The sequence below is a fragment of the Anguilla anguilla genome, chromosome 3 (assembly GCF_013347855.1).
Source record: "Anguilla anguilla isolate fAngAng1 chromosome 3, fAngAng1.pri, whole genome shotgun sequence".
Lineage (NCBI taxonomy): Eukaryota > Metazoa > Chordata > Actinopteri > Anguilliformes > Anguillidae > Anguilla > Anguilla anguilla.
The window spans coordinates 59120904-59148745 of record NC_049203.1 but is presented as its reverse complement, the minus strand read 5'-3'; the positions used below and the strand labels follow the sequence as shown (position 1 = coordinate 59148745).

General features: G+C 41.3%; 3 protein-coding genes and 1 long non-coding RNA gene across 7 annotated transcripts; all 4 read right to left on the bottom strand.

Moving 5' to 3' along the window:
* Positions 1 to 280: 280 nt before the first annotated feature.
* On the bottom strand, positions 281 to 12667 carry atl3 (atlastin 3). Its single transcript, XM_035409066.1, has 14 exons — positions 12525 to 12667; positions 10742 to 10968; positions 10296 to 10430; positions 9498 to 9602; positions 8499 to 8549; positions 8079 to 8135; positions 6355 to 6447; positions 5502 to 5640; positions 5038 to 5165; positions 4082 to 4138; positions 3642 to 3713; positions 3095 to 3286; positions 2436 to 2675; positions 281 to 1951 (listed from the first exon to the last, which is right to left on the bottom strand). Exons 2-14 carry the CDS (start codon positions 10943 to 10945, stop codon positions 1889 to 1891), a joined length of 1536 nt encoding a protein of 511 aa, XP_035264957.1. The 5' UTR covers positions 10946 to 10968; positions 12525 to 12667; the 3' UTR covers positions 281 to 1888.
* LOC118223024 lies at positions 8782 to 9491 on the bottom strand. The gene is made up of 2 exons (XR_004764383.1): positions 9240 to 9491; positions 8782 to 9196 (listed from the first exon to the last, which is right to left on the bottom strand). It is a non-coding gene; the product is annotated as an uncharacterized LOC118223024 (long non-coding RNA).
* Positions 12668 to 14198: 1531 nt separating the features above from the next.
* Positions 14199 to 18943, bottom strand: si:ch211-145o7.3 (forkhead box protein N2). Its single transcript, XM_035409067.1, has 5 exons — positions 18777 to 18943; positions 17415 to 18111; positions 16726 to 16847; positions 16201 to 16256; positions 14199 to 15216 (listed from the first exon to the last, which is right to left on the bottom strand). The coding sequence occupies exons 2-5, from the start codon at positions 18063 to 18065 to the stop codon at positions 14861 to 14863; spliced, it is 1185 nt and encodes a 394-aa protein (XP_035264958.1). The 5' UTR covers positions 18066 to 18111; positions 18777 to 18943; the 3' UTR covers positions 14199 to 14860.
* Positions 18944 to 20874: 1931 nt separating this feature from the next.
* yif1a (Yip1 interacting factor homolog A (S. cerevisiae)) lies at positions 20875 to 26516 on the bottom strand. Of its 4 annotated transcripts, none has more exons than XM_035409072.1 (9): positions 26432 to 26516; positions 26125 to 26164; positions 23685 to 23920; positions 23152 to 23256; positions 22600 to 22678; positions 22415 to 22472; positions 22095 to 22250; positions 21791 to 21884; positions 20875 to 21580 (listed from the first exon to the last, which is right to left on the bottom strand). In XM_035409072.1, exons 2-9 carry the CDS (start codon positions 26153 to 26155, stop codon positions 21422 to 21424), a joined length of 918 nt encoding a protein of 305 aa, XP_035264963.1. In that variant the 5' UTR covers positions 26156 to 26164; positions 26432 to 26516; the 3' UTR covers positions 20875 to 21421. The 4 variants fall into 4 exon arrangements, with proteins under 4 accessions (XP_035264963.1, XP_035264960.1, XP_035264961.1 ...); XM_035409069.1 differs by having other exon boundaries at positions 23685 to 23923; positions 26432 to 26490; XM_035409070.1 differs by having other exon boundaries at positions 26369 to 26473.
* Between the last annotated feature and the right edge of the window lie 1326 nt (positions 26517 to 27842).

The following is a 27842-nucleotide window of genomic DNA, read 5'->3' as shown; positions in this document are numbered from 1 at the left end:
GGAAATGGTGGCAAACATGCAACAAAACTACATGCAATATACTTGGCATAGCAACAGAAAGTAGAAGAAAACTGATATATTTAAAGGAGCACCGTATTTATGGGTCAGTGCTGTCATCCAGTGGGCACATACAGACACTGCACCACACAACCGGTACCGGAAGTTAGAACACAAGCAACATTAGAGTTCAGAATAAATGCTACTCTGCAGGATTGCATACACAGAAATAAAACAGAACAGAAACCAGCTGGGAGTTTACTGAGAGTCCAACCAAAGTAAATTATTTCCAACTTTTTCTTTTTATTTGGTTTAAAAGCCTTTTTCTTGTTTCAGTAATATATGTCCAGTACACAAAGATATACAACAGAATTAAAGTAAACAATGCGGACATACATTTAAAGCATACAATATATATTTTATTGCTGGAATGATGAGTGTGCTTGCAATGTAACAGTGGAGAGAAACAAGTGCAATAAATGTACAGAACATAAACTCCACATTTATGTCTAACACATTCTGTTTTAAGCAGGCACTTCTACACACAATACAATGGAATACAATTCAGCATGGAATGTGACATGTGAGGCAATATTGCAAAGAGAAGAACTGGACTTGCCACCATTAAAGAACATCCTGAAAAAACAGAACTAATTTATAAATTTAAGACAACCCCATAAAGACACCACGGGACAGGTAAAAATGACCTTTGAACCGCCATCTCTCCGTGACTGATAATAGAAGAGTAGTTTTATTATGAAGCATTTTACAGACCAAACCATTTTTTTTTGTTTGTTTGTTTTTTGCCTGAATAGGTTGTTTCAGGACACTCTACGCAATAGCAATAGAGCAGAACTGAAACTGGAATTAGTGTTACAATACATGGAATATTACTGGATAGGTGAAATCTCTAAACACAATGCAGGATATTCCTTTGGGAAAACAGTAAGACAGGAGGAAGCATCAATCAGGAAAAAGATATTAATGTAGTCACCAGGATGGGATGGATGGAAGTCAATGAGACAAGGGGTTTTAATGCTTAGCAGTGATGTTCAGCAAATGAATAATAAAAAAAACATTCTTGACACAACAGAAGATATAATATAAAGGTGACAGTCAGAAGAGGAAAGTCAAGCACCATAAATGATATAATACATAATAACACGGCATTGTTAAATGGTATGTCGATACATAACAAAAGCCCACTGCACCCTAGAGCACCCCTGAGGCATTTATGATAACTAAGTTTATGTAGATACATATAAGGCACAGCAGAGTAAATGGAGAAAGGGCGTTGACATATCCTGGGGACATAAGGTATGCCAATTAAGAAAATTAGTATTGCCCTCTGACATGAGCAAAACGAATCAATGAGCTTGACTTTTCATTTTTTTGTGGGAAAAAAAGCAAATGCACATGAATAAAAATCCAGGGGAAGGGTTTTGTTAAGTAACTAAGCACACACTCGGGAGATGGATCTTACTAGTCGATCAAAGTTTCAAATTTAACTCATTATGTGGGCTTGATCAGAGTCCTCACAGCTGTTTAAAACAGAGGGAGCTCTAGAGGCACAATGTGAATGGGGGCAGTAATTATACTGGAGCAAGTTCATGGTGGGGGGGGGGGGAAGCAGAGGTCACACCCAACCTCGAAGATTAAAGCTGGTTTGCACTCCATGGTGCTCTTCTCATTAATGTTGTGTCATTGTAACATTGTGTACTATAGCGCTTTTATGATTATTTAAAAAAGCAGTGTGCTGGTGAATTTGTTGACGTGGCATTACGTTTACAATTCTTGCACGTGTGATTAAGTTGGAATGTTGGACCAGTGTCGCACTGCATCTCTACTATGCATTGTAGGATTTCTCGTCTTGTTCCTGGGGGCTGAGAAGCTATCTGGTCTTCTTCGGTTGGGGAACTGCTGCTCCTCTTGACATGTTTAGCACCACTGTGGCCTGAAAGATAACCATTAAACCATGATAATCTTCCTATGAAAAAATAAAAAAACACAGCCAGGCACAAACATACAGTACCAACCACAACACCACACCCTGGATCTGACAAGGGTTTCCATGGAGATTATTTAAATAACTGCAGCCACTCGTAACAACCAATGAAAACAGTCACCCATTATAGGTCTTCATACATGAACCTCAAAGAGCAGAATTCTTATCAATCATACTAAAATCTTCAATTAAATAAATTAAACTCTGGGGATAGTTAAATGTGAATAATGTAATAAAAGCATATGAAAAGCCTTGGTTGGCCCTATCTGAAGATATTGAATGGGGCTGATATGTCAAAGTAAAAACTGGGTTTGGCCTTACATTTTTCAACAAACATAATAAATACTGCTCTACAAATATTATTATGTAATCTGTTATAAACACAGAAAAACTGTCACAGATGCATTCATTATTATTTCCCCCTAGTCTTTACCTGCTCCAGCACCACGCCAGCTGCTTGGTCTATGGTAGTGCCCACCCCCCGGTATTTGCCCGAGTAGCGGATGAAGGCCCAGGTGAGCATGGCGATCATGGCCAGGAGCAACATGATGTCGCACGCTGAGGACACCGTGACTAGCCCAACGAAGAGCAGCATCCCCGACAGCACGTACAGGAAGCACACGAGGACAAAAAGCACTGCAGGTGTCCGGAATGCACTGAAGATGTTCTTGGACTAGGGGGGGATGATACAGGGAGGAATCAACATGGTAACAGTTCAAGTATTTCTTCTACAATGGATGAGTGAGAGAATAAGCATGGTTTATTATTGGAAAAAACACACACATGTTCAACTCACTTTTATGTAGAGCAACAAATACTTCAAACCTGTATCCCAACCCATAGGCTGTTTAATATACTGACTTCAATTCAAGTCTATTGAACCTGAAGTATACTGCTATTTGAAGTGCTAGGCATCACCATAGGTGGTGATAAAAAAGCATGCAAGAAGTGATAAGAATATAAAATCACTTCTTTCCTCACATAAAGTGCCTGTACTCACATTGTCCTTGAGAAGCCAAGATAATCACATAGCCAAGTGCTTTCAAGATGCGCAACACAGAAAGAAAGGACGCAACGCTCTCCGTTTCTCACCTCATTGTGTTTACTGAAAGACTGCCACAACACACCAAGCTCATCTTCCAGCTGGGACTGGTAGCGGTCACAAAAGTCCTGTCCTCCCATTTTTTTGGTGGAGACGAAGAGATGAAGGGATTCACGACGGAAGAATTCTTGTTTTTCCTCGAGGGAATCTGGGGAGACGTAGGGCAAGTCTCCCCCACAAACCTGTGAGAAAATGACAGAATTCAAATAAACAACACATTCTTTCAGGAATATTTTGTGGTCCTAAATTTAGGTGCTAGAAAAAGCATTTTTCCAGATGCAACAGTCATATTGATTTGATTTACTGGGCTCAATAAACTCACTACTACAATAACATAATTGTACATAGCATGATCCATATATGAAAACAGCTCAAAGTGTCTCTGGGCCTACACACTTTGGTGTCTCTTCAATTTTAATCTGCAGTTTAAGCCACAAGCTCACACAGCAGTTTAAGTATACCATATTAATATTTCAATATTTCAATTCCCCTTCTCAGATCTATGGATGCACACAGTTCACAGAAACACGTACAGACCTTCTCCATGTTCTTGTAGTACAGGTCTTTGGCTGCAGCCACAGCTGCCAGGTTGTTGGCCTCTGCTGTGGCCTGGGAGAGACAGACAGTTTTCACATGTATGACTGATTTTGCATAAAACTATCCCACCCAGCATGCAGCCTTGAGTCCAAGTACACATGAAGAAGGGCTGCTGGACATGACATGGTCTACAGGACCAATCATAGCTATAGAATTATATACACTGGAGCAAACAACCTGAGTCAATCCAAAACAGCATTCATTTAACAACTGCATTCATTGAGTAGCACATTATAAAGTGCATTCGATGGGCGTAACACATAAATGTAAGCGTTGCACTTAAATATGGCAGAAGTGGTAAAGTGGTGAAAAATGTTGCGTGACATAGCTAAAGCATGACTGTGATGCAGGCGTTGCATAGTCTGTAGAAGGGAGGACACCTGTAGCATTGACTTGGGATGGGGTAGGTCTTCTCCCTGGTAGATCTTGATGTATGCCTGAAACAACAAAGTTTATGAACACAAAAATATAACTACGAAAACAATAACCAAAGATGCTATGTGTACAGAAAAACACCTATCATTTCCCCACTTCCCTGCTAAACAGGACTGAATATTATTGCTACCAAAGTGGGCTAGTATGTGGGATCATTAGATGGAAGGCTTTGAACATTGAGCAGATTATTTCATAAACTTTAGTACATTTATTTCATACATGTATGAACAATCATTAAATGTGTGTATGGTCTTTTCACAAATTAAAATGTACAAGATCCCAGCTTTCAAATCTTCAAAGATTCAGCTGTACAGAGCCATCAGTTCATTAGAGGAAAAAAATCCCTCCTTTAAAAACACCGTCTGAGATCACAAATTAATAACTGCGTATCTTTGCTCGGTAGATCCTCATATAAGAAGAGTCCAAGAGTAATGTAGGGTGATGTACTGACAAATGGGAGGGGCTTCACTGGGAAACATCCGTTCACATACAAAAGTGAAGCCTGCATGGGTGGAATGCAGCTCAACTACACAGTGCCCCCTACTGGAGCTACACACAAAGCAGGAGAGAGAAGAGGAAAAGAGTGAAAGAAACTCAGGGGTACAGACAGAGACGTGTAGACAAACATATAAACGGGGGTACAGAGCAACAGAAATGGATACGGAGACAGAGACGTGCAGACACACACAGAAACGGGTAGAGAGAGAGAGGAACAGAGGAACAGTGACAGAAACGGGAACAGAGAGATTGGAACAGAGGAACAGTGACAGAAACGGGTACAGAGAGATTGGAACAGAGGAACAGTGACAGAAACGGGAACAGAGGAAGTGACAGAAACGGGTACAGAGAGACACAGAGGGTAGAGTGGGGGGACAGGAGAACAGCCATTCAGCCACTTCACCTTGAAGTACTCCACCAGGCCCCTGCAGGTGACCTTGTTGCCGTTGATCTCCTTCTCGGCCATTCTGTCGGGGTGCAGAAGTTTGGGAATCAGCTGGCGCAGCTCGTCCTTGAACTCTCCAGCCACATCTGGAGGGCAGGGATCAATCCATCAGTCAGGGAATAGATCAGCCAATCAATAATTCAGTTAATCAGTGACCCAGGTTTGTAATCAATCACCGACCGTTAAAACATTTTCTGTAGCAGCCTTTGTGACAAACACATCGAAGGAAATTTAATTTAAAATTAGAAATACATGCTGTCACCTTCTGCAAATCTTAAATATTGTAAAGGCACCAACAAAAAAAAAATACAACAGGCCAATAAAATCAGCACATACATACATGTCCTGGCTCACAAACACTAATGCACAAATTCAAACCAATCCACAAGGCCACAATCAGAGATGGACAGAGCTGGCCGTACCCTTGAGCTGGCCATTGAAGGCTGGGCTGGTGGCGACCTTTAACCCCGGGTGTGGCAGCAGGAAACAGGAAATGGAGTTAAAGCAGGAGTAGATGTGCTCCCTCACAGTCTGCAGCTCCTCGTGCTGAGCCTCTTTTACCTGCACATCACAAAAGACCACCACTGAACAGCATCCTTCCACAATGCCACACAGAGCAAAGAGCATCCTGTCTTCTACATCCTGTCCATCAGTGGCAAGCACTGACCCATGATTCATCACTAAAAATGGCTCAGTTCCATTGCAGTTACCCATGGTCTGTTACTGACTTGCCTCTCGTTGTCAGACTGTCTGGCTGTAAGATCCCGTCAGGTTATAAATTGCTGGCTTTGAATAGCAACCAACTTGTCCAACTTAGTCACGCCTCCAGAATACTAATTACTCAAGGCCACTCTTTTCATGAGTAGGGAATATCCATTCATTTCAGAGATTTTTCCCAGGTGGTGATGTGCAGTGTTAAGGTGGTGATTTTAAACTCGAACTTAACCATATTGCAGCCCGTTAGAAATGATCAATTAATTTACATGAAAACAGTGAATGTATGAATCTGTGAAGGTTTTATAAAAGCATGCATCATTCCTTTTGATGCCATGTACACATGTAGCATTGCGTTCACGTAGCATTGCGACTCCCGAATGACAAGCTGTCCTACACCGTGAAATGAGGAGCAATGAACATGATAACCATTTGTTTAAAGACAGGTCAATGAAATATACAGTATTGATTATAACCAGTTTCCTGGGTAACAGATATGATAGACAACAATTTCATTTAATGGAATTTTACCACTACTGCAAAACCAAGAACGACAATTACCTGCAAGCGTTTGTCTAGGAATTGGTTGCCACCTTTGAACCCGTAACCGTACTCATATGGAAAGCTCCAATCTCGGATGAGGAACATCAGTGACTGAAGGAGGGATGAGGAGGGGTGAGAGAGTGAGAAAACAAGAATTCAATCATTTTTAGAACTGAATACTTTGGCAATATGTAATGTGAACGTATAAGCGTCATGCAAATCAGAGAGACAGGGAATGATGAGCCAACTAACCACAAACCACAGATGCCATTTAGCTTGCTGGCAATCTGTATCGAGAGGGAGAAAACAACTTCTAAAGACTGCTAATATGTCCCCCAGGATTTTGTCCAGTGTGGTTTTTTTAACCAAACGCAGACACACACACACGTACATACACACACACATACACACACACACACACACACACAGTTAGTGTGCGCTTAGTAGATGGAGTAACTCTTTTCAGCCTCGGGACGATCACCACCCTGTCATGCCAAATATACTGCATACACACACACACACTTATGCCGTGGCTTGGATAAATATTTAATTCTGATTGGTCGGGAGCCTTGCATTATATTTGTGTAGAGGCACAGTAATCTGGGTACTTTGCCTCATTACAATTCTAAATCACTACATGAAAACTTTGTTTTCTTTCTAAGAAATCCCAAATAAAAGGAAATGTAACCATAGCAACAGGTAATAACAGTTAATTCACAAAACCAATAGCTAAGGTTTAATACGCGGATAGAAAGCGTTTTTTTTATGCAGCGAATGTCTTGTTACAATTACATCTAGCAACGCATTTTGGTGGTCAGGGGTGCAGTATTTATTAAGTTTGGAAATATTAACATAGTGTAGTCATGTGAATTAGAGTAAATGACACAGGTGACTGTCTGCTCAAGATACTGGCAGCTAAATGCATCTTACCTGTAGTTACAGTAATGTCTACTTCGTTTTCATTGTTAAACATCTTTTCTCTTTTCTTATGTTTTTGATAGCTGATAGTGACTGTAGGGCCATCCACCATTACCAGAAGAACTATATTTAGCTGAGTGGCGGATGTGTACGTAACGGTTTCAGCTTGGTACTGTATTAAACGTTTTAAAATACTGTTTTATTTTAATTTTCTCATGCAGTTTAGTTGTAGCCATGATATAACAGATATAAACCACTCAATGCTGGTGAATACACAAGAATACAAGTCACTTCAGGGTGGCTGGCTTTCAGCCTCAGGTCAATCGCCACACACTGTCGGGCCATATACTCTTGCATATGCCCTAGTGTGGAGTGGTTTATATCTCACACACACATGTATACACACATGCATACATACATATATATTTGGAACTTTAAATGACTATTTATCAAAGGGAAAAGAGACTCCAACTACTGCAAACATCCCTTTATGGCCACTTTATGAATTCTTGGCACACCCAAGCAAGCACTTTTTGTGCCTTGCCAGGCATATTTCTGTCTGCCAGGCTCTGGCTGGCTCTTTAATAGAGGAATGTATTAAAGTAGATAGAAAACATCGACACTGAATCTGAATTCCAAGCAGTATGAGACAGAGATGATACAATGTTATACACGCTGACAGAGGCTAACCCTACTCAGCAGCACGCAGCAGGCAGCAGACTTAATAACCTGGTGTGGCCCTGATATTGTTTCAGGCCATAAAGCCATGAAGCCTAACGATAGCGAGCATTAGAAAGCGCTGATGCAGGTACGCGGGTTCCCACCTGAAAGGGCTTCAGGAAGATCTCGTCCATTGCGAGTCGGCCATACTCTGTGAACAGCTGCAGAAGAGATGCAGAGAGATGGTTACCACGACTGACTGCACATCTTTGCATGCAGACGAGCATGTGATTGGCAGGTGCTGGAGTGTCCATATATCCATGTGAGCGGGCAGAGGAGTGATTGGTGGGTAGAGCATACATATGGGAAGGGACACTCTAAAAGGCAGGTAAAGTGTCATGTATAGGGAATGTGTATATAGCTGCAGGAGGGGGCAGGAAAGTGTTTTGAGAGGTGCAGTGTAGCTGCACTACACAGTGAGGGGGGGGAACAGTGTGTGTGTGTGTATTGTGGAGGGCATGATTAGTCGGTATATTGTGTGTCAGTGGGGGAAGGACACAGGAGATGACTGGCGGAAGACTGACTTGGAGCTGCTGCAGGTCGTCCTCTTGGATGTTCTGAGACAGGTTATAGATCTGCAGGGATGCAATCAACAGCCACAAATAAACAATGCGATCAAATGAAAACAATCAAAACTAATCAAAATCATTAATCAACCCCTGGAATACATTCCAGCGCTGAGCAAAATAGATCGGCCAGGAACCACAGGACAGATGCGCTTGGGACAGACAGACAAAACTGACAGATCTATATTTTCAATGTGACAAGTGTGTCTTGGACTATCACTACAGTTTTAGAGTTGTTGTTTTTTTTTTTTATTAGACAAGACATTAAAAAAGTGTATCCACATTATACGGTTCTATAAAGCAGGATCATGACTTCAAATTCACACTTAATTGCAATTTCCTTGTTTGTTATTTTCAACTGAACTTATTGTCGCCAACAGAAGTGTAAAATCAATTTACAATTACAATTTTAAAATGTAATTCAGGCAGTGCAAATGTTGTAATTACATCGTTTGCATCTCAATTTGACTTGTGGGCTTCCAAGTGACACCATTATTTCCATCCCCAGGCACGCATACCCAAACGCATACAAAGACTTTTACCAAATACAAATTCACGGACTCGCACAGCACATGAGCCACGCAAAGGGGAAATACAACCACCTCAAAAAGACACACAGATGCCGGCAAGAGAAAAGACAGGCCCACACAAAGTACCTGTATGGAGCTGGTCATGGTGCTCAGGGCAAAAATAAAGTACCTGTATGGAGCTGGTCATGGTGCTCAGGGCAAAAATAAAGTACCTGTATGGAGCTGGTCATGGTGCTCAGGGCAAAAATAAAGTACCTGTATGGAGCTGGTCATGGTGCTCAGGGCAAAAATAAAGTACCTGTATGGAGCTGGTCATGGTGCTCAGGGCAAAAATAAAGTACCTGTATGGAGCTGGTCATGGTGCTCAGGGCAAAAATAAAGTACCTGTATGGAGCTGGTCATGGTGCTCAGGGCAAAAATAAAGTACCTGTATGGAGCTGGTCATGGTGCTCAGGGCAAAAATAGTGGCGCAGTCTTTGACGGTGGACTGTGTATCAAAAGCTCCCTGGGTGTCCATTAGCAATACTGCCACCTGTGGAAGCACAATGCCAAGCCTCTTAATGCAGCATACGTAACACCATCGTGCTGTCGGTGATAATGATACACTCATACACTCAGCATCACAATCAGACGGTCGCTGTAAGCGAATGGCATAATGCTATTTCCCCATCAGTTTCTGTATAAATGAAAAACAGAAAAATACAGAGGTTTTCTTTTCAGAGACCAAATGTCACATAATTATGACTAGTACAGTATGATTAATGTTAGGATTGGCTTGTATTATCTTTAAGTGAAAGAGGACTGCATCCTGGGTACACTGCATTATATACAGCATGCAATTTCTGTAGATACATGACTTAAATAATTCTATATTTATTTCCTAATGACAAAAGAATGAACAGAAACCAGCAATATGCAGGTAACACAAAGTTAAATATAAGTGTTTAAATGCAATTACATTTAATATTAAAATTAAAGTGTCAGTACAGTATCAGAATACATAATTATAAAAACAGAACCTTCAGCCCATCTAGGCTTAGCAGTTACCTATAAATGTGCATCCAGCACTGCATCAGGTCTGTAATTTTACACTCCACGGATCTCTGCCTCCGCTCCCTTTCCTTACCCAAACCCCAGCCTCAGCCTCCTCTTTCACCCCTAACATTAAAAGCTGGAATATCTCACACGCCACGGCTTGCAGAGAGGCGAGCGCAGGGTTCAGTACCTCAGTGTCATCGCTCTTAGTCACCAGGAAGACCTCGCTCCACAGTTGGATGCCCGTGGTCTCAGGCTCCGAGCCCCCCCTCCAGGAGAAGCCCGTCAGCGGCTCATTCTCCCCACCCAGCCAGTCATGTTCAGACTGGCGGACCAATAGGAGAGAGGGTCTGTTATCATCAGTGACCAATGGCTACAGTATCGTTCCTTGTACCACCAATCACCACTCAACTGGATCCAAACCAGTAAATGTGGTCTGGAGTGGAGAACAAAGCATTTCAATTAGCCTAGTCCTTTGAGGGATAATTGGTTCCTAAAGCTCCATTCCTAGAGCTGGTACACGACACCCCATTTCCTATAAGCCAGTGATTAATACTGTTAACACAACCACAGGTATAGAGTTCAGATCTACAGCATCAACAGTATAAGGGCACACAGAATCCTTAAAGCACTGACCTTTCTGTACATGTATCTGATCATGAAGTCAAGGATGAAGCTTTTGCCCTTCCGGAAGGCCCCAGCTACAGAAAGTACCACGACGTGCTTTTCTCGCAGCTCCGGAGCGAGCAGGATCCGTTCCAGCGCCGCCGTGTCAAGGGAGTAGGAGTGATCATCCTTGCTCACAGTCACGATCTGGACTGGACCAGGCTCCTTACCCATTATTCAGTCACTGCTACTGCTACCTGCAAGTGATAAAACTTTGACTGGGGCTGATGACTTGACATACTGTAATCATACATGACAAAAGGTTAACACTTACCTTACTATTACTATAATATCACGCACATTTAGTTCAACATCAATCGATGTATACTAGTAACACACATAAACTGCCTTAAACATCACGAGCCCAGTTTTTTTTTCTGGTGGTCTGAGTATAGCACTGTAGTAAATGTGTGTGTGTGTGTGTGTGTGTGTGTGTGTGTGTGTGTGTGTGCGTGCGATGCAGTGACCCAGCTGTGAGGCCAATGCATGCTTCTCTACCGCACACTGGCGCAAATGCTTTCTGAATGAGCCTCTTTGTTGCTGTAGCACTAGCCAGCCTCACCCACGGGCAACAAACGGGAAATCAAATGAAAAGCTAGCCAGAAGAAAAAAATTGCCACTAACAGATAATCATTTAGACTTTTTACAGCTGTCTCCATTACAATGACACGAGAAGGATCCAAACATTAGAATGAACGGGATTAGAGTTGAATTACCAATTCTACATTTTGAGTTCTAACTTTCCCCAACACAAGACAATGGTATCAGGTGTAACAAGGATTAATGTGTGAGGCGTGGCACATAAATTGTTCAGAGATAACGTGTCATTTGTCAGAAAGAGAGTAGAACAAAGAATAAAAGAGCCTGGCAGCTGGCATGGCAGCATCTGAGCAACATCGACTGATTGTGCAATATATGTCCTTAAAAAAAGGCCAGAGTGAGACGCTACCACCACGTGGGACGCCATCTCAGTGTAAGGAGCAGAATTCGAAATATTCGGTTCCACCCAAAACTCCATAGGCTAAAACAAGTTTGAGGCTATCTCTAACCATTGTTGTTTCAAGTAGTGCATAATTCCTGAACTTGAAGAATGTCAAGAGACATTGTGGGTTCATTATGATCATCTTACTAATTTCTTTATAATCTATTATAATTACTTGACTATCCATTGTTTGGTGTTTCATCAGCATCTGTTCCAGCAGAATACCAATAAAAATATAACATCAATTATTGAAATAAACTATAAACAGAGACAGTCCATTCAGCAAAATTATATCTCCTACAAAATGCGCGTAGCTACAATTGGAAGTCAGTTTCGTTAATGACTGATAGGTTCTTGCTAAAAAATAAAATAAAAAAACTAATTTGCAGTTATTAAAAAAAACATTGGTGGTAAAACACGAAAACTATCCATTTGGAAACTTGAACTTCCAACAAGTAGTTGGTTTGCTAACAACTCGCCTTCACCTTGCTTGTTCCATATCGTCCTTCTAATAATAAGTGGGAAACAGACAAATTACCTACAGCCAGTTTCAAATAATTTCCTCTCTAATAACCTCTCTAATAATCGCAGTTACCGTAATAGTTATTTAGTGAGGCAGCTAACAAGCTAGCTTTGCACAAGCACGCAGGCACAGTCCTGAAACACACACATTTGCTTACACCAGGGTATGCTTTGTGTGGTTCGCTATCCATGCATTTAAAAACTATAGCACAATATTATGAGGAAAGGCGCGATTTAAGTTTTGCATACCTTCAGCAACCGATGGAATTATGCGGCAAAGAGGGCTTATTTTTGGTCTTTGAGTAAGAAAAAAAACAAAACCACAAAACTTTTGACTACCTACTACGATTCCATTGACACTTCCCACATCAATTGCCCTATAGGGAATGTAGTTCATATATCAAAATGTACCATTGTTTCCAGTACTGTATAATATTGACTAAACTACAGATCCCAGGTCACTTAACGACAGAGGGATTGCGCAGCGAACTTTATTATGGGAGGTGTAGTTCCTGTCAATCGCTGCGAATGCGGAAATTGTACATAGGTGGCACCCAGTTCGTCATTCTTTCCGTGCCTCAACGCCCCACTTTGGCAAAGAAAACAGAGATCTGATTCGATCTTAAAATTATGACCGGTAGACATTGTTTAACAGTTTTGGATCATGGTCGCCATGATTGTATGTACTGTTGTATGCAAAACTTGCTAAAACAATCGTTAAAATCAGAAGCTGTCTATCTAGCTATCAGCGATTAGTGGGAGGGAAAAACAGCGAATAGTCTATTTATTTACAGTCGTATTCACAAATTATTGTAATAAACTAACTACAGCAAAGCCCTTTGCGTTTCTCCTTCTTTCTTTTTTTTTACTTGGGTGTGCCCTGCCTTCTGGGCCGAGGAAAACACCGCCCTCGATCCCGACATAATACGTAATGACTGGTATTATGCTTATGTGCCGTGGGAAATGCTTTCATCGACGACAAGTTATATCGCTACATTTGGCAGAACCAGGAAGAAGCACCAAGCTGTAGAAAAGACAATCAATGCTCTATCCGTAGTTAAGAGTCTCGTAGTAACCACGTTTTGTCACTAGAGGGCAGAGCCGTTTCACGGTGCTAGTCCAGATTAAATATGACATTGTCATACTACATTATCAAAAACAGCAAACAAAACATTACAATGCAAGAGGGTGAGACAAAAGCCGGCATCATCAATACTAACAATCACTGTAACAACAATGGCAAGAATACCAACAGATGTCAGAGGAGGAATTCCCAGATTTGTGCTATTTGGGGCTTCAGGGCTGATTTTTGCCCCTTTCTGCTACTCAGTAAACTTTGTAACAGTTTTCTGTAAAAAGCACTATACAAATAAAATTTTGATTTTATCTGAATCCAAAATGACTAACAGCACAGGATAAGATTTTCTGTCACTCCCTCTGGATAGGCAGCCAAATCTGATCGCTTTGCCTTGCTGTGCAGTGTCTCGCTGGTATTTTGTTTACACCGAGACGTGGTGATAACATAATGCTTGGTACTGCTCCAGTAAAAACCCTTTTAGACAAAGAATATAAACATGATCACAATAATTGTACATGGGTTACAGAAGCGCAAATGTCTCCTCTAAATTGTATAAGATTGACAAGACTCTCCAACCGTAATTCCCTTCTCTGTCAAACATCAAAGGCTGGATAGGCAGAGATTTTATTTCTCCAAGAATGTCAGCGCTGTTACCTGTGGTGGGTAGAACTATTGGGCAACACATGATTGGTCATGGACCTGTGCAGGGTAGAAGAGTTTCGGTCAGCAGGGGTACTCAACACTTCATCACTCAGTAGTGATCCCTCTGAAAGTTTCACACACACACACACACACACACACGCACACACACACACACACAACACAGAAAAACTTAATTTACCCTATATTGTAAGAATATCAAGGACCTTTATTGTCTATGGGGAAAGAAAACAGAGAAAAGATAAAATTGTCTTTTTCCATCAAGATAGCCAACATACAAAATCATTTCTGACAGATATAGTTTGAGCAATAACAGAAACATAGGGAAAAAATCAACTTACATGTTTTGAAAGAATGAACTACAAAATTAAAATATTTCACATTTATGTTAATCACACACTAAGAAATTGAACATTAAACTTTCCAAGTTTCTCTGTCCCCTGAATCACAGTGTAGATTTACTGGCAGTTGATTTCGCAATCATTTTCATTTTAATACAGTCACTGTCACATGAAACAATGTGTGTTCACTTGCACATAGGTCTCATTGCTTTATAACAATTCAGTTTTCTGTTTTATATTTGTCTTGCTCATATTTGCACTAGAAAATAGTGATTTCCCGAAAGCAGAGCAGTCAGACGTGCATGATTTGTCAGTGCTTGTGTGGTTTTGTGTTTCAAAAGTGCATCTGGTAATGTGGTATTCAGTACTTTCACTACATCACTCTGTCAGCATATGAAATGTGACTGTTTCAGGCAGTTTTGGTATCGGTCTGGTGACATGTTGTCAGTCTTTCTTAGCGTATGTCAGTCAGTCTGTTGTAACTCTCACAATCACTCCCAAGGAGGTCAATGTCCGCCCCCTGCCAGGTCCAACAGAGACCCAGCCGCTTCCTGAGCCTCAGCATCCAGCTGCAGGATCTCCACTGTCTCCAGGTCCAGCTCCGTCTCCCCGGGCAGAACCAGGTACTGGTACTGGTGGTACTGGTAGTAATGGAACTCGATGTAGCCACTGTCGGCCAAGGGGTCTTTTTCCACCTCCTCGGCTATTTCTTCCTGGAGTTCTACCGCCTCCATGGTAACCAGCTCCTCATGGTCAGGGGGCAGAGGGCACGGTGGGTCAGAAGACAGGGTGGGGTGCTCGGAAGGCAAGGTTGGGGTTGGGGGGGAGAGTGAAGAGAGGAGGAGGGTTTGGGAAAGGGAATCTGTGTGAGAGAGAGATTGCTTATCACAGTGCGTATACACAGTGACAAACGTGGATACATCAACACATGGACATTGACAAACAAGAGGGAACATTACGATACACAGTGCATTGCGTAAGTATTTTGGTTGTGACACAATTTTGGATGTTTTGCCTCCGTACTCCAGCTCACTGGATCTGAACTAAAACAATGAATATGAGGTTAGTGCAAACCATCAGTTTGAATTTGATTTACATAAATATCGGGTGATCCATTTAGGAACTGTAATTCCTAAAAGGCTCATCTGATATTGATGCAAATACCCTCAAATACAAGTTGACAGTAAGTTAAATACAAGTTGTATTTTAACCTTATATTCATTGTTTAGTTCAAATCCAGTGTGCTGGAGTACAGAGCCAAAACAAAATAAATTATGTGATTGTCCAAGTAATTACGCACTGCACAGTATATAGACAAATAACACTGATAATTAACATATCACAATGTGTGCCATAAACCCACTAACTAAACTAGACATAGCAGTGACACTAAACACAGTTAGGAAGGGGTTAATGTAGAATGTATACACTCACTGGCATGAACTGAACCACTGCATATTAGAATTGCACTAGAAGAGTGAGACGCACAGAAGTCTGCCATCTTGTTGCTGTGGCTCTAAGTTACCAGGGTAACAGCTGGTTGTCACCAAGGAAACGCCACACAAGCACACAAGACATGCAACAGAAAGAGTGGTTTGGAAGCTGGGGGAGAGGGAGAAGGGGAAAGGGGAAAGTGGGAAAGAAAATGAGTCGATGTACTGCAATCAGTGAACAAGGTTTCTGACTTTAAATTGAATCAAGAGAAAAACAGAAAAGGGTCAATTATTGACTGACAATTCAACTTTTTACAACTTCATTGGTACATTGTTTGTGGCATTAAATCTGACCACATGAACAAACATATCATACCATATGTTCATCTCCACTGTGAGAGACATCAACTGACCTGAGATCTCCACAGTGTCACACTCCATGGCTTCTCCCAAGTCTCCTCCCTCCAGCCTGTTAAACAGACACGCCCAACATAAATACAAACAACATCAGAGTAAGCGCATGTCCTGATCAGCATGATGGTGATGGGAAATGTAGTTCTGGATTCTTTCTCAAGCTACAGAACACCATCTCTTCACAAATAGTCACAGGAAAGGAAATTCTGTAACTTCTCACACGTACATTAGCACATATCACAATTCATTCGTCTATTTGACAGAATTCTTTGAATGGTTAATAAAGCAAAGTTGTAACATACTTTTTCCTTCCTCTGAAAGGCATGAATCCCTTTTAGACTGCAGTCATCAATTTAATTATACTGCAAAATGCATTTATATTTTGGAGGGAACAAATACGTAAGCCTTATGCAAGTGTTTCTGTGAATGTCAACGATGGTAGTCAAAGACCCTGTGTAGTAACAGTATGGTAGATTCAGTACAAACGGCAGCCTTTTATCGTTTTTAAATGTGTTCATACTCACAACAAAGGTTTGTTGTACAAGTTGTTGTTAGTCTTGTGGCAATAGTGACTTTTTCTGAGCACCTCCAGAAGAGCAGGTCTGTATTCTGGACACACGTACCACAGTGACCCCTTGCCCACAGACTGAAAAACAATCACACAATACAGAAGCCAATTTCATAAAACTTCAGAAATATACTACATATGAATATAAGACCTACATGTTGCCAGTATAACAAAACAAATCAATGTGGGGTTATATTCCTGAAACACAACCATTACAGGCCACTGCTGCACAATATTCCAATACGCAGGAAGTATATCTGACTGAAAAATAGGTTACAAAAAGTGATATAACACTACCAATAGAATTTAGCCCAAAATGAAAACGTAATGTTAAGATGGGTAGCAGTGTGGAATAGATGTTTTGAGTCTGGTGCCATAATCTTCAGTAAAATATCTTACATCTAATTAATAATGTTCTAGATCCAGAGCGACACACAATAGTGTCTGCATTACGAATGTAATGTAATGAAACATGTTTTAAAAAGCTGTACATGCTTCCCTGATATTGGTGTATCCCAAAAAAATAATTTAGCTAAATGATACACCATCACAACTCCCAGGAAGGCGTTCAACATATCAGTAATATTTGCTGTAGTGTGTGTGTGTGTGTGTGTGTGTGTGCGTGTGTGTATGCACTGTTCATACCTGGCCCTTTTCACGGTGTATTCGACGGAAGCTCTTATTCAGGGACAGGTTGTGTCGCACAGAGTTCCTCCAGCCACCAGGGGCCGCTCTGTAGTAAGGGAAGCTCTTAACTATCCACTCGTAGATTCCCTTAACAGGCAGCCTCTTGTCCAGGGAATCTTCAATCGCCATGAAGATTAGACTGCTGAAGGAGTAAGGGGGCTTGGAGGGAGAGGGAGGGAGATGCTGAGCAGGTAAGGAGTCCGGCTGCGCAAGCTGGGGCAATGGTGCCGTTTTGGGCAGAGGCTGCAGCGGGAGCAAGTCACCCCTTTGGTGTAACCAGCTGAGGCAGGTCAGGTCATCTTGGTCTGATGAGGCTGTCAGGCTGAGGCAGTGAGGGTTAGAGCCCTGAGAGAGCGGGGCAGGTGACTTGGGGGGCTGAGGAGGGGAGAGAGGGTTTGACTGAAAGGCAGAATCTGGGGCTGAAAATGGGGCAGAGGTGGGGGAGGGGGGGACTGAGTGAGACGGTGACAGAGGGGAAAGTGGGAACGAGGTAGCGAGAGGAGGGGACGGCTGGGGTGTAAATGGCAGTGAGGGGACAGCCTGGCAGAGAGTAAGGGATGAATGAAGGGATGGGGGAAGGAGTGGCAGTGCACAAGAGTCAGTCTCCATCTCTCTCCAGGCTGTAGGCTTTCGATACTCTCATCCACTTCTTTACCTGTTAGGGAATTGAGTAATCAGTTCACTACAAAGGGGAAATTAAATTAAACAAAATTAAAATGCACACAGTTTACCAGGCACAATTACATGCCTGCACACATACACACTGCAAAACTTTCACACAACTAGACAACTTAAACATATTTGTTCTGATGAAATGTTACAACACAAGGCATACATTCTGTTTTGAATAAAAATTCTGCTTTGTTGAGGTCATTTTTCAAGATTTGTTCAAATGCTTGCAAGCCCTGTCCAACACCACACCCCCACCCCTAGCTGAACATAGGTACAGAATGAGTGAAAGATTAAGACAAAAAGTAAGCAACTAAGTCCCATGTTGTTCAAAGTCCTTACCTCTTATTTCTGCTCTACTATTTATCTGTAAATGATTTAATCGACAGATCCAGACGAGTGGTCAGACAGGTGCAGACACCTAGTCTACCTGGCTAGTTTCAAACAGAGATAAGTTCTGAACCGACTCTACATGTGACAACAAAAACTCAACTAAAATGAAGCAGCATGCTCCTCATTTTCGTGAAAATGGCGCTACAATATTCAGTTACACTTTGCACAATTAGCCAAGCAGTCTTTTGTCTGTGCCTCTGCCTCTCGTTTTGCAGGAAAAGAGGAAAGAAAAAATATTTAAAAGCATGCATTGCTTACCTTGACTAAGGAAAACAAGACGTGCTAGAGGAGGAATAGAAATACCGAGAACTTGCACAGTATGATAAGGCTGTTTTATCTTTCTGCCTAAGGACAGTTTCAGTCGAATACGCTCGTCTGTCCGCGTTCTGTCCTTTGCCACGTTTCCTTGGAAACCAAAAGGACGCTTTGAAACCCGCTCGTCTCTTGCGCGGCCCCGACTTAAAGGAACACGACATCCCTACCCCAGATGTCAGGCTCATCGACGACAACCTGCTCACAATACAACAGACTAGGTGGTTTTGATTTATTTTACAGATATTTCATTTGTGCCCCAGAATATATACTTTTTGCTGTTTCCCCCCCCCCCCCCAGTAAAGTAACTTTGGTTAGCTGCCGGCGTAAGTCAACATTGGCTTAACCAAATCAAGCACTAATTAGGGAATAAGCCTAACGTCACAGTTTTTCGTTTCTTTTTATTTTTTCTTCTTTTTTGTAGAACTCTTACGTTTAAGGTATTATTGTTTAAGTTAAAGTTCAGAGGAAGTTAAATGGAATGTATTTTAAGCATTCTTACGAAGATTATTGAATGTTACTTCCCGCATTCTTCAGTAGATCATTAACATGCTTTGACCATTTAATTCCATGTAACAATAGGCACTACCTCTACTGGTGCAGAAATATAATTAATCTTCTCAACCAGAATTAGTACGTTGGGTGTGTATACACATATTTACACGTGATGTATAGCAACCCGTACTGTAGGCATACTTATTCAGCCCCAACTTGATCATACAATACGATAACAGATGTCACATGCTAACATTATATATGCCAAACAATACCCTTCGGAAATTCACATTCAGTGAATCGGCAACTGAGTGGTCACAACGCATCCCATATCTAAGTGATGGATGATGTCACTTAACAAACCCTTTCTTGCTGTATAACGATTGACTCACTTGTCCAAGACATGTGCATTCTCTTATAAGTTGCTTGCGGTATTGCATCTGAAACAATATGCGTTGTAGGGAAAAAAAACCCACAAACCATGCCATAGAGCTACATACAAGGCATTTTAAACACCAGCTATATCTGGGAGGTCTCCAAGATAACCTTTAGTAGCAACATTACTGTAGCAGTCATATACTATGCCCCCCTAACCTACTAATACATGCCATAACTGTCAATACCCACACTTATACAGTGTGTGGTTACTCTTCTCTATTATGTAAACATACTCAATTACCCCCTAGTTCACCATTTCAATTTGATCTACATTATGAGACATGACATTTTTAATCAATTTTTTTATTCTAAACCCTGAGATTCATCAAAATCACCACCTTTTGCAGTAATAACAGCAGAGCGTCTTCATGGCATGTCTTCTACAAGGGCAGTCATTTGGTTCAGAAAGTTCACACCCAATACTGCTGTAAAAGTTCCCACAGATGTACTGCACCTGCAGGTTGCTTTTCCTTGACCTGTCAAATTCATCCCAAATTAGCTTGATTTCACTTCTCTTCTTGGAAAATGAGAATAATGTTTACCTGTTTATTTGGCCAAATATGGCTTTAATTTATTAATTACATAATCTAAGTCACTATCCTGCAAAGTAAAAGATTCTTTTTAACTTCGGAACATTCACTGCTTACCTTGTGCCATCTGAGGTCATTTACTAAAGTTAAAACTGTTTAAAGTTCACTAAAACAGAGTACTAAAACACAAGTGTACTAAAACTTTTGACTGGTAGTGTATGCTATTGAAACAGTTTGGTACAAAAATAATGCGGAGGCCAGAAATTGAGATAAAATTCAAAGACATTGTTTATTTTACTTCAAAAACAAACAAAAGCCCAACAATATACTGCTGTCCAAGTTAGCACAGATAAATAGAAATGAGGGATATGTAAAGGGGGAATGGAGGAGAAAAACACTTAAAATATTGCACACTTAAGCTCACACAAGTCTCTGAAAAACTGTGTGTGTGTGTGTGTGTGTGTGTGTGTTTGTGTGAGTGTGTGTATTTAGGCATTTTTCATTTGGACTAGAAATGGGTGTAATGTTTTATTCCATCTCAAAAAAAAAAACTTTCTTTTGGCCATACAGCTTTGAATAAAGAACACACTGAAAGGTCTTGAATCAATATAAATGCAAGGCATAGCCATCTAAAAATTCTACAATGATATTGCCTTCAATAAAAAAATTACACTTTAACAAATATTCAGATTCTTTCCAATATGTATTACTACCTTAATAAATGCAATCATTATCTGTGGGTGTAAAGCCAAAGGAAACTACAATACTTTCGTAAGCTTGCACATGCTTATGCTCAATCTTAATGAGCTCCAAGTAGTTTCAGCACCACACTGGGGAGTCCTGAGCTTTTGTATTAGGCTCATCATAAGGAAAACATCACACCCAAGTTAAGTCAGCTAGTCCTTCTGTCGGTTTGTCAATGTCAATGCTTGTGTATGTCACAAAGTTTGTGTGTAGGTCAGTCAATGTCCATGCCAAGACTTTAGCCCACAAGCACCTCCCTCGATCAGCCATGGAACAGAGACACAATTATTAGCAAGTCTGTAGGAAGTTACTGACGTGTGTTTAAGGTTCTGATTGAATCCCAGCCAAGGTGTTGATAAATCCAAGGCCCAGACCCCTACCAGGTCACCTGACCAGGTGTGAGGTAAGCCAGTAGATTATGATTGGCTGGAAGGCAGCTGTGGCCACGGTAATGTAAACCCGGAAGCGGGGTTTGGCACTGGCTCCGGCAACCATGGAGTCCGAGGAGAGAGAGGAGAGAATCTTCATCCGTAAAGAGCGGACCTGAGTGAGAGATGCCGCACAGAAGAACTCAGTTAGTAGTCATAACTTCATAACCCAAATAGCTTTGTATAGTTATATTATGGTTATATTATAAAGAGAATCAAGCTGAAAATCTGGTAAACATCAAAAACAGCATTTTTGTACAACACACTGCAGTACTGTTCATCAAAAGAAAAAGAGGCACATTTAAACTCACAGTCCATTACTTACCATGAAGAACATTAGGGCACAGGAGGACCAGGCCAGAGCCACAAAGTACCCATCGCTGCCAAACAGTAGCCCACACAGCACAGTGAAGATCATCCTGCCACAGACAAATAACGGGTAAGAACAGATGCATATCCAGAACTGCCGTTTTACAGGGACAATGGCAGAAATCAACTCAGTTTCAAGCACCAGCATGGCCATTAGCATGCACCATATCTTTTTGAAACTGGATTTGTTCAGCTTACTGAGTGTAATAGGAAAGAATTAACCGAGAGAGAAGCACAAGCACAAATTCTGGGCCACTTACCCCACATATTTGTATCCGCTGTACGCAAGCAGGTCAAATGTGGAGAGGTCTGAGTGGACGGTGAGTAGGTAGAGGCTCAGCAACAGAGCCAGAACCTCAATGATCATCCACACAAGAGCTGTGCTGGCACACAGGCCCAGCACTTCTGGGCTAAATCTGCCGCAGAGAGGGAAAGAGGAAAACACGGCCAAGATTCAGAAAACAGAACGACTGCTCCGAGAATCAAGCTGCACAACTGTGAGCTGACGGCAAAAACATGGTTAAAGCAATAGAGAGCGAACAGAGAGACAATGAACAGTACAGTGAGTAGGACCTCTGACCTTTTCTGAATTCCGAGAGCCATGCCTGCAAGCAGGATGTAGGTGATGAAAGCCATTGCTGAAAGAGGAAGATGAAGGCAAGAGAGAGAGATGGTAATGAGTGCACACTGTGTTTCTACACTGATTAGTTACAGCTCAAATTCTAAATCATAACAGATATAAGCCTGAAGCTGAACTGGACTCACTGGGTATGTAGAGGTCAGGTGCATTGACATCATATCGGGGTGTGAGTGGAGTGTCTCTGTGGTAACGCACCTCCCAGTCCTGATGACATCACAATAGAATACACGCATGTACAAACATAGATAACCTAACGGCACAGTACATACAGTAATTACATTACTGGCTAGTTATCACGTGACCGTATGTTCAGTGCCAACTTCAATCTATTTATATAAGGTAGTGAGAAGCACAAGAGCAGAGCAGAGCTGTGCACAGTATATTGCTAAAATGGTTTATGCAGATACAAGCGAGTGACAAGCCTTTTGATTTTGGAAGCTCCAGTACCACAAACTAGGTTATTCAGGTGGCTGATGACAACCACATGGAAGACACTCATTCATGTAGGAAATACTGTATATCCACTATGGAAGCAAACTTACATTTCAGTCCCCACACACACACACACACACACACACACACACACACACTCACACCCACACACACAGACACACACACAGACTTATTTTAATGACAGATCAGTTTAGATTGTTTTATAGCACAGTGGATCCACATACCTGATGTGTGTAAGGGAACATGAGAAGGAGCAGTTTCTTCATAACATATTTTGTGTCGACAGCGAAGAAATACTTCAGCTTGTTCACCGACATAAAACGACTAATCTGAAAGGCAGAGACAGAATAGACTCCTCAACATCTTCTGCTGAAACGGGCTTTCGTGTTTCCATTCAGCAGCGCTTCCTAACAGCCCAGACAGGGGCAGGGGCATCGTCAGACCACCTTTACTGGGGCATGCACCCCAGAAATACTTACGTGCCCCAGTGATCATGAAAACTAGTACGTTTCAGCATTGTGTCTAAAAACACGTCAAGAGTAAGTGTGGGAATTCGGTGATTTTTTAATGGTGTAGATCAGTCCCTCCCAAATAGTGACCACTATCACAGTCATCCCTCATAAACATGCTGTCACAGTCATACTTGACATTGATGTAAACTTGATTTACAGGGATGTGAGTGCCCGTGGGCTGTGCCCCAGTACAGTTTTAAGTCGAGCAGCGCCTCTGTTCCCCAGTCCCTGCGCTCTCCTCTCACCTCCTTGTTGACTATGTCCTTCCCCTGGGACGCGAGGGACGAGCCGTACATGACCGCCGCGCTGGCCATGGGGTCGGAAAACAGGTTATTTGGCCCCCCATCGTCGGCCCCGCCGTCGCCCATGTTGTACCCCACGTTGTAGTAGCCCTGAGGAGCCATGGGGGGCGCTGCAGCGCTGGTGTCTTCAAACAGCAGAGGTTCGCCTGTGGATGGTGCAGCACGGGCCCGAGGCTTCGCTGCTAGGAAACAGGGGGCATGAAAGAAAGGACAGGAGGAAGTGAGAGGCTGTGAAGCTGACGTACGATTCAAGGAGGAAATTCAGTTCAACACAGGTTTAGTCAGACCGCTTTAAGCTAGTTGCTCTCATTAAGTTAGATAAATTCAGATGCCTTCTCCTTAAGGTGCACAGCTACAGGAAACATGTGGGTTCCTCTACCAGACGTGTACTACCAAAGTCACATAGGGTAACAATAAATTTAGCTGAATACTTTGGTGATGTTTAGAAAATGGTATCAAATGGGATGTGGTTCTGACATGTTATACATACACTTAGTTGCACTTTATTGATCAGGTGTGGGTCCAAGACAACAGTTTGAACAGGTCAATCAGATAGACACAATTCTGAAAAATCAATTTTCACCCTGACAGCAATTCAACCATCACGTGACTTGAGCCTCAATGCTCCAACTCACACAAACAAATTCTGCTGCGTCACGTATCACCTTCTGATATAATCCCATTGAGATGTGCTGGCAACAGTGTGCAGTGGGCAACTGAGGAAACTGAATGTCTCATCTTACTGTCAGAGAATATATAAGTGGTGACATTAGAAAGGATGTACTACAGAAAGGCAGTAAACGATTTATTTCAAAGGTGCATGCTGATAGCTGCCAAGGGGTCTGAAAAATAACCTTTATGGCAGAGGACAACTGCCTGTTGAATGTGCCTCCATATGCAATTAAAAAGCACAGCAATCTCTTGCATATCGATTTCGGCCATTTTTCTTCAAGATGCTGAGTGCACACAGTTCTGCACCCTCAACAATCAGATATGAGGAAAATTTAAAAATGTGCATGGACTAATAGACACCAAAAAGGATGTGGAAAAAATGGATTCACCACAGCTGTCCGGGTCAAACATGAACATATGTATGCACTGATGAGGTATTTTGCAAAACTAAAACTATTTATCAAAAAATGTTTTATATTTTTTCTGCATTTAAATTAAAAAAGGGGCCAAAAGATAGACAATGTTTACAGACTAAACTGAGGTTCTAAAACAAGAACTGTGTATGTAAAAATGGGTACATTTCCCCACAGCAAGTCACCCTGTACAAATGCAATGGATAGCCTACCTCAAATCTCCATGGTCTCTGCATGACCTATGGTCATTAAATTCCATAAAGCTATACCCACTGAAGTGCAATTCATTCTGTAGTTTTGTCAAGACCCCAAACACATTGCACATTTGGCTGTCTGTAATGAAATAATGTTACCACAGTAAAACTTCTAAACTTCACAGGAGTTTTGTAACTTCATAAGTGGGTGGTGTATTGCATGCACCAACATAAATTGTGTAGTATGAACCTGGCACTATCAATTCCCTTCACATTCAATTTGTGAAAAGGATTTGCATATTTTGTTTAGAAAAAGCAACAATATATGCAGTGCAATTCAAATGGAGTTGGGCAAGCATTTCCAAATGGCAATCCACAGGCTAAATACAATTTTATGGCAAATAAAGTGGCAAATATGGCTACCAATAACCATTTAATGTCTTTTCTATGTATTTACAAGCCATGAATCTGAAAATATTATCACGGCAAAACAATTATGTGTTGCTTGCATCTACAATTTACAGCTTCATATTTAGGAACCAACATACACGGATTATCAGAATGGAACACGGGCAGAAACAGAAATGGACCATTCCATGTGTGAAGTGGGCCACTGCTTTAACCGATAGCATGTGCGAAAAGATACTAACCTGCGATTAGCTTGCGCACGACTATTGTGCAAGTGAACGTTAATTAAAAGAAAAGGTAAATAGCTACATACTAACAAACAAAAACTCAGACAGATGAATTGTCAACGTCGCGGGTTAAAAGGACTCGTGCTCATGTCAGACAGAAAACAGCCACGTAACCAACATTACCAGGTGTGACAGCTACCTTGTGAGCCGCTGGCTATGTGCACTTTGACTGAAATTACAACAAAATTAGAATCAAACGAGCAACTAATCTATCTGGCTATGTATGTAACGGTGGGTTTAGGTCAGGTTAGCAGGATTACATAGGTAGCCAAGTAACGATAAAAGTGTTAGCATTATTAGCTCTGAACTACTTAGCTTATGGCTAATGAGTTAACCTATCCGAAAAACTCAAGTTACAGTGTGTGTCTTCGTTTTCAGCAAACGTTAATGCAACATAATACTCGCTTACCCGCTCTGTAACCATGATGAGGGAGGTCCATCGTTTATTGCTGTTTGAAAACAAATCAATAACGTTACCACTTAGCGTTAGCTATCAGCGAAGCTATAACGGTATGGCGAGCTAAATGTTAGCTTGCTAAAGAAGGCGGTCGGTACTTGCAGTTAACCACATTGCATTCTTAACAACCAAATGATACTTTTCCTAAATGGTAAGAACATTAAACACACGTAATACTGGAAATATAAGCACTGACCTCTATTTATTTTTGATAAAGTTAACTAGCATGCTGACTAGTTGAAACTCAAGAAAAACGTACGCGTTGATATGTACAATCATCCGCCCCTCTGTTACAGGATTCGTTGAGTATTTTGTGCCTGCGTGGCAGCGTGTCTCATCTTGGAAATAGTATTGGTCCAAGCGGACTTTCGTAATTTTATAGTGCATAATGATTGGATCTAGTGCAAGTCACTTACGTTCTGTTGGGTTATGGCAAATACTGCGAGCACTCGACTGATTTGACTTTTTAATGATCTCCCGAATCTGTTAGGGGGAATCATCTAATGTTCAACTAGATTGTAATGGATACATGTGTTAGCCATCGACTGTTTCTTTTACCTTCTCGTACACAGCCTACTCATCTTCAGGCTGACCAAGTCACGCTTGGCGTAAGCACCTCATTTAAAAGATTACATGCCTTTCTGCCTCAACCTCTTCTAGCACTAGCTTGTCTTACATCTTGAAACGGCTCTCTCCAGCGAAAGAGCACTCACCTGTGGCCATTCTAATTCACAATAAGGTGATTGTAAATTATGGACTTTCAGAACATATGTAACGTAAAACAAACTTTCACTTGTTTTTTTTGTTTGTTTTTTTTTTGCATTACATTTTGTATACAAAAAAAAAATTGAAAATCATTTTTTGTGACCATGGTTTCATTTTTAATAGGCAATGTTAAAAATTCTGGGCAAATGTATTAGAGTAACTGACAGCCAGAACAAAAATAAATACATAAAAAAATCACATTACAGTGACCCTAAATCAGTGCTGTGACTATTCATTCTGCAATACATTACATTACATTACATTACAGGCATTTAGCAGACGCTCTTATCCAGAGCGACTTACACAACTTTTACATAGCACTTTACATTGTATCCATTTATACAGCTGGATATATACTGAAGCAATGCAGGTTAAGTACCTTGCTCAAGGGTACAACGGCAGTGTCCTTACTCGGGAATCGAACCTGCGACCTTTCGGTTACAAGCGCAGTTCCTTACCCACTGTGCCACACTCCGCCCAATACAATTTGCACCAAACCTTTTAAGTTCCATTTCAAAGGGCTTGAGTACTCATGATTTGTTAGGTGTGTGGTGTAACTGTGTATTTGAATTAATCTGTTAGTTTTATAAGCTGCTACATTTGAGGTATTTTTTATGAACACACCTCTGTGAACCTTCTAGATTGGGACTGCAGAGCCCCAAGTCAGTCTGCATTGGAAATATATAGATGTGTGTACATATACAGTACAGGCCAAAAGTATTAGGCCACCTGTGTTAAAGAAACAACAAAACTGTATGCAGTTAATATATGCACATTCTTTGAATAACAAACCAAAGTATAAACTTTTTTTTTTTAATTCTACCTACAATAACACAAAAGGTCTTAGACGTGACTTTCCTCAAAATAACCTCCTTTGGCTTTAATTACAATTAAAGAAATTATTT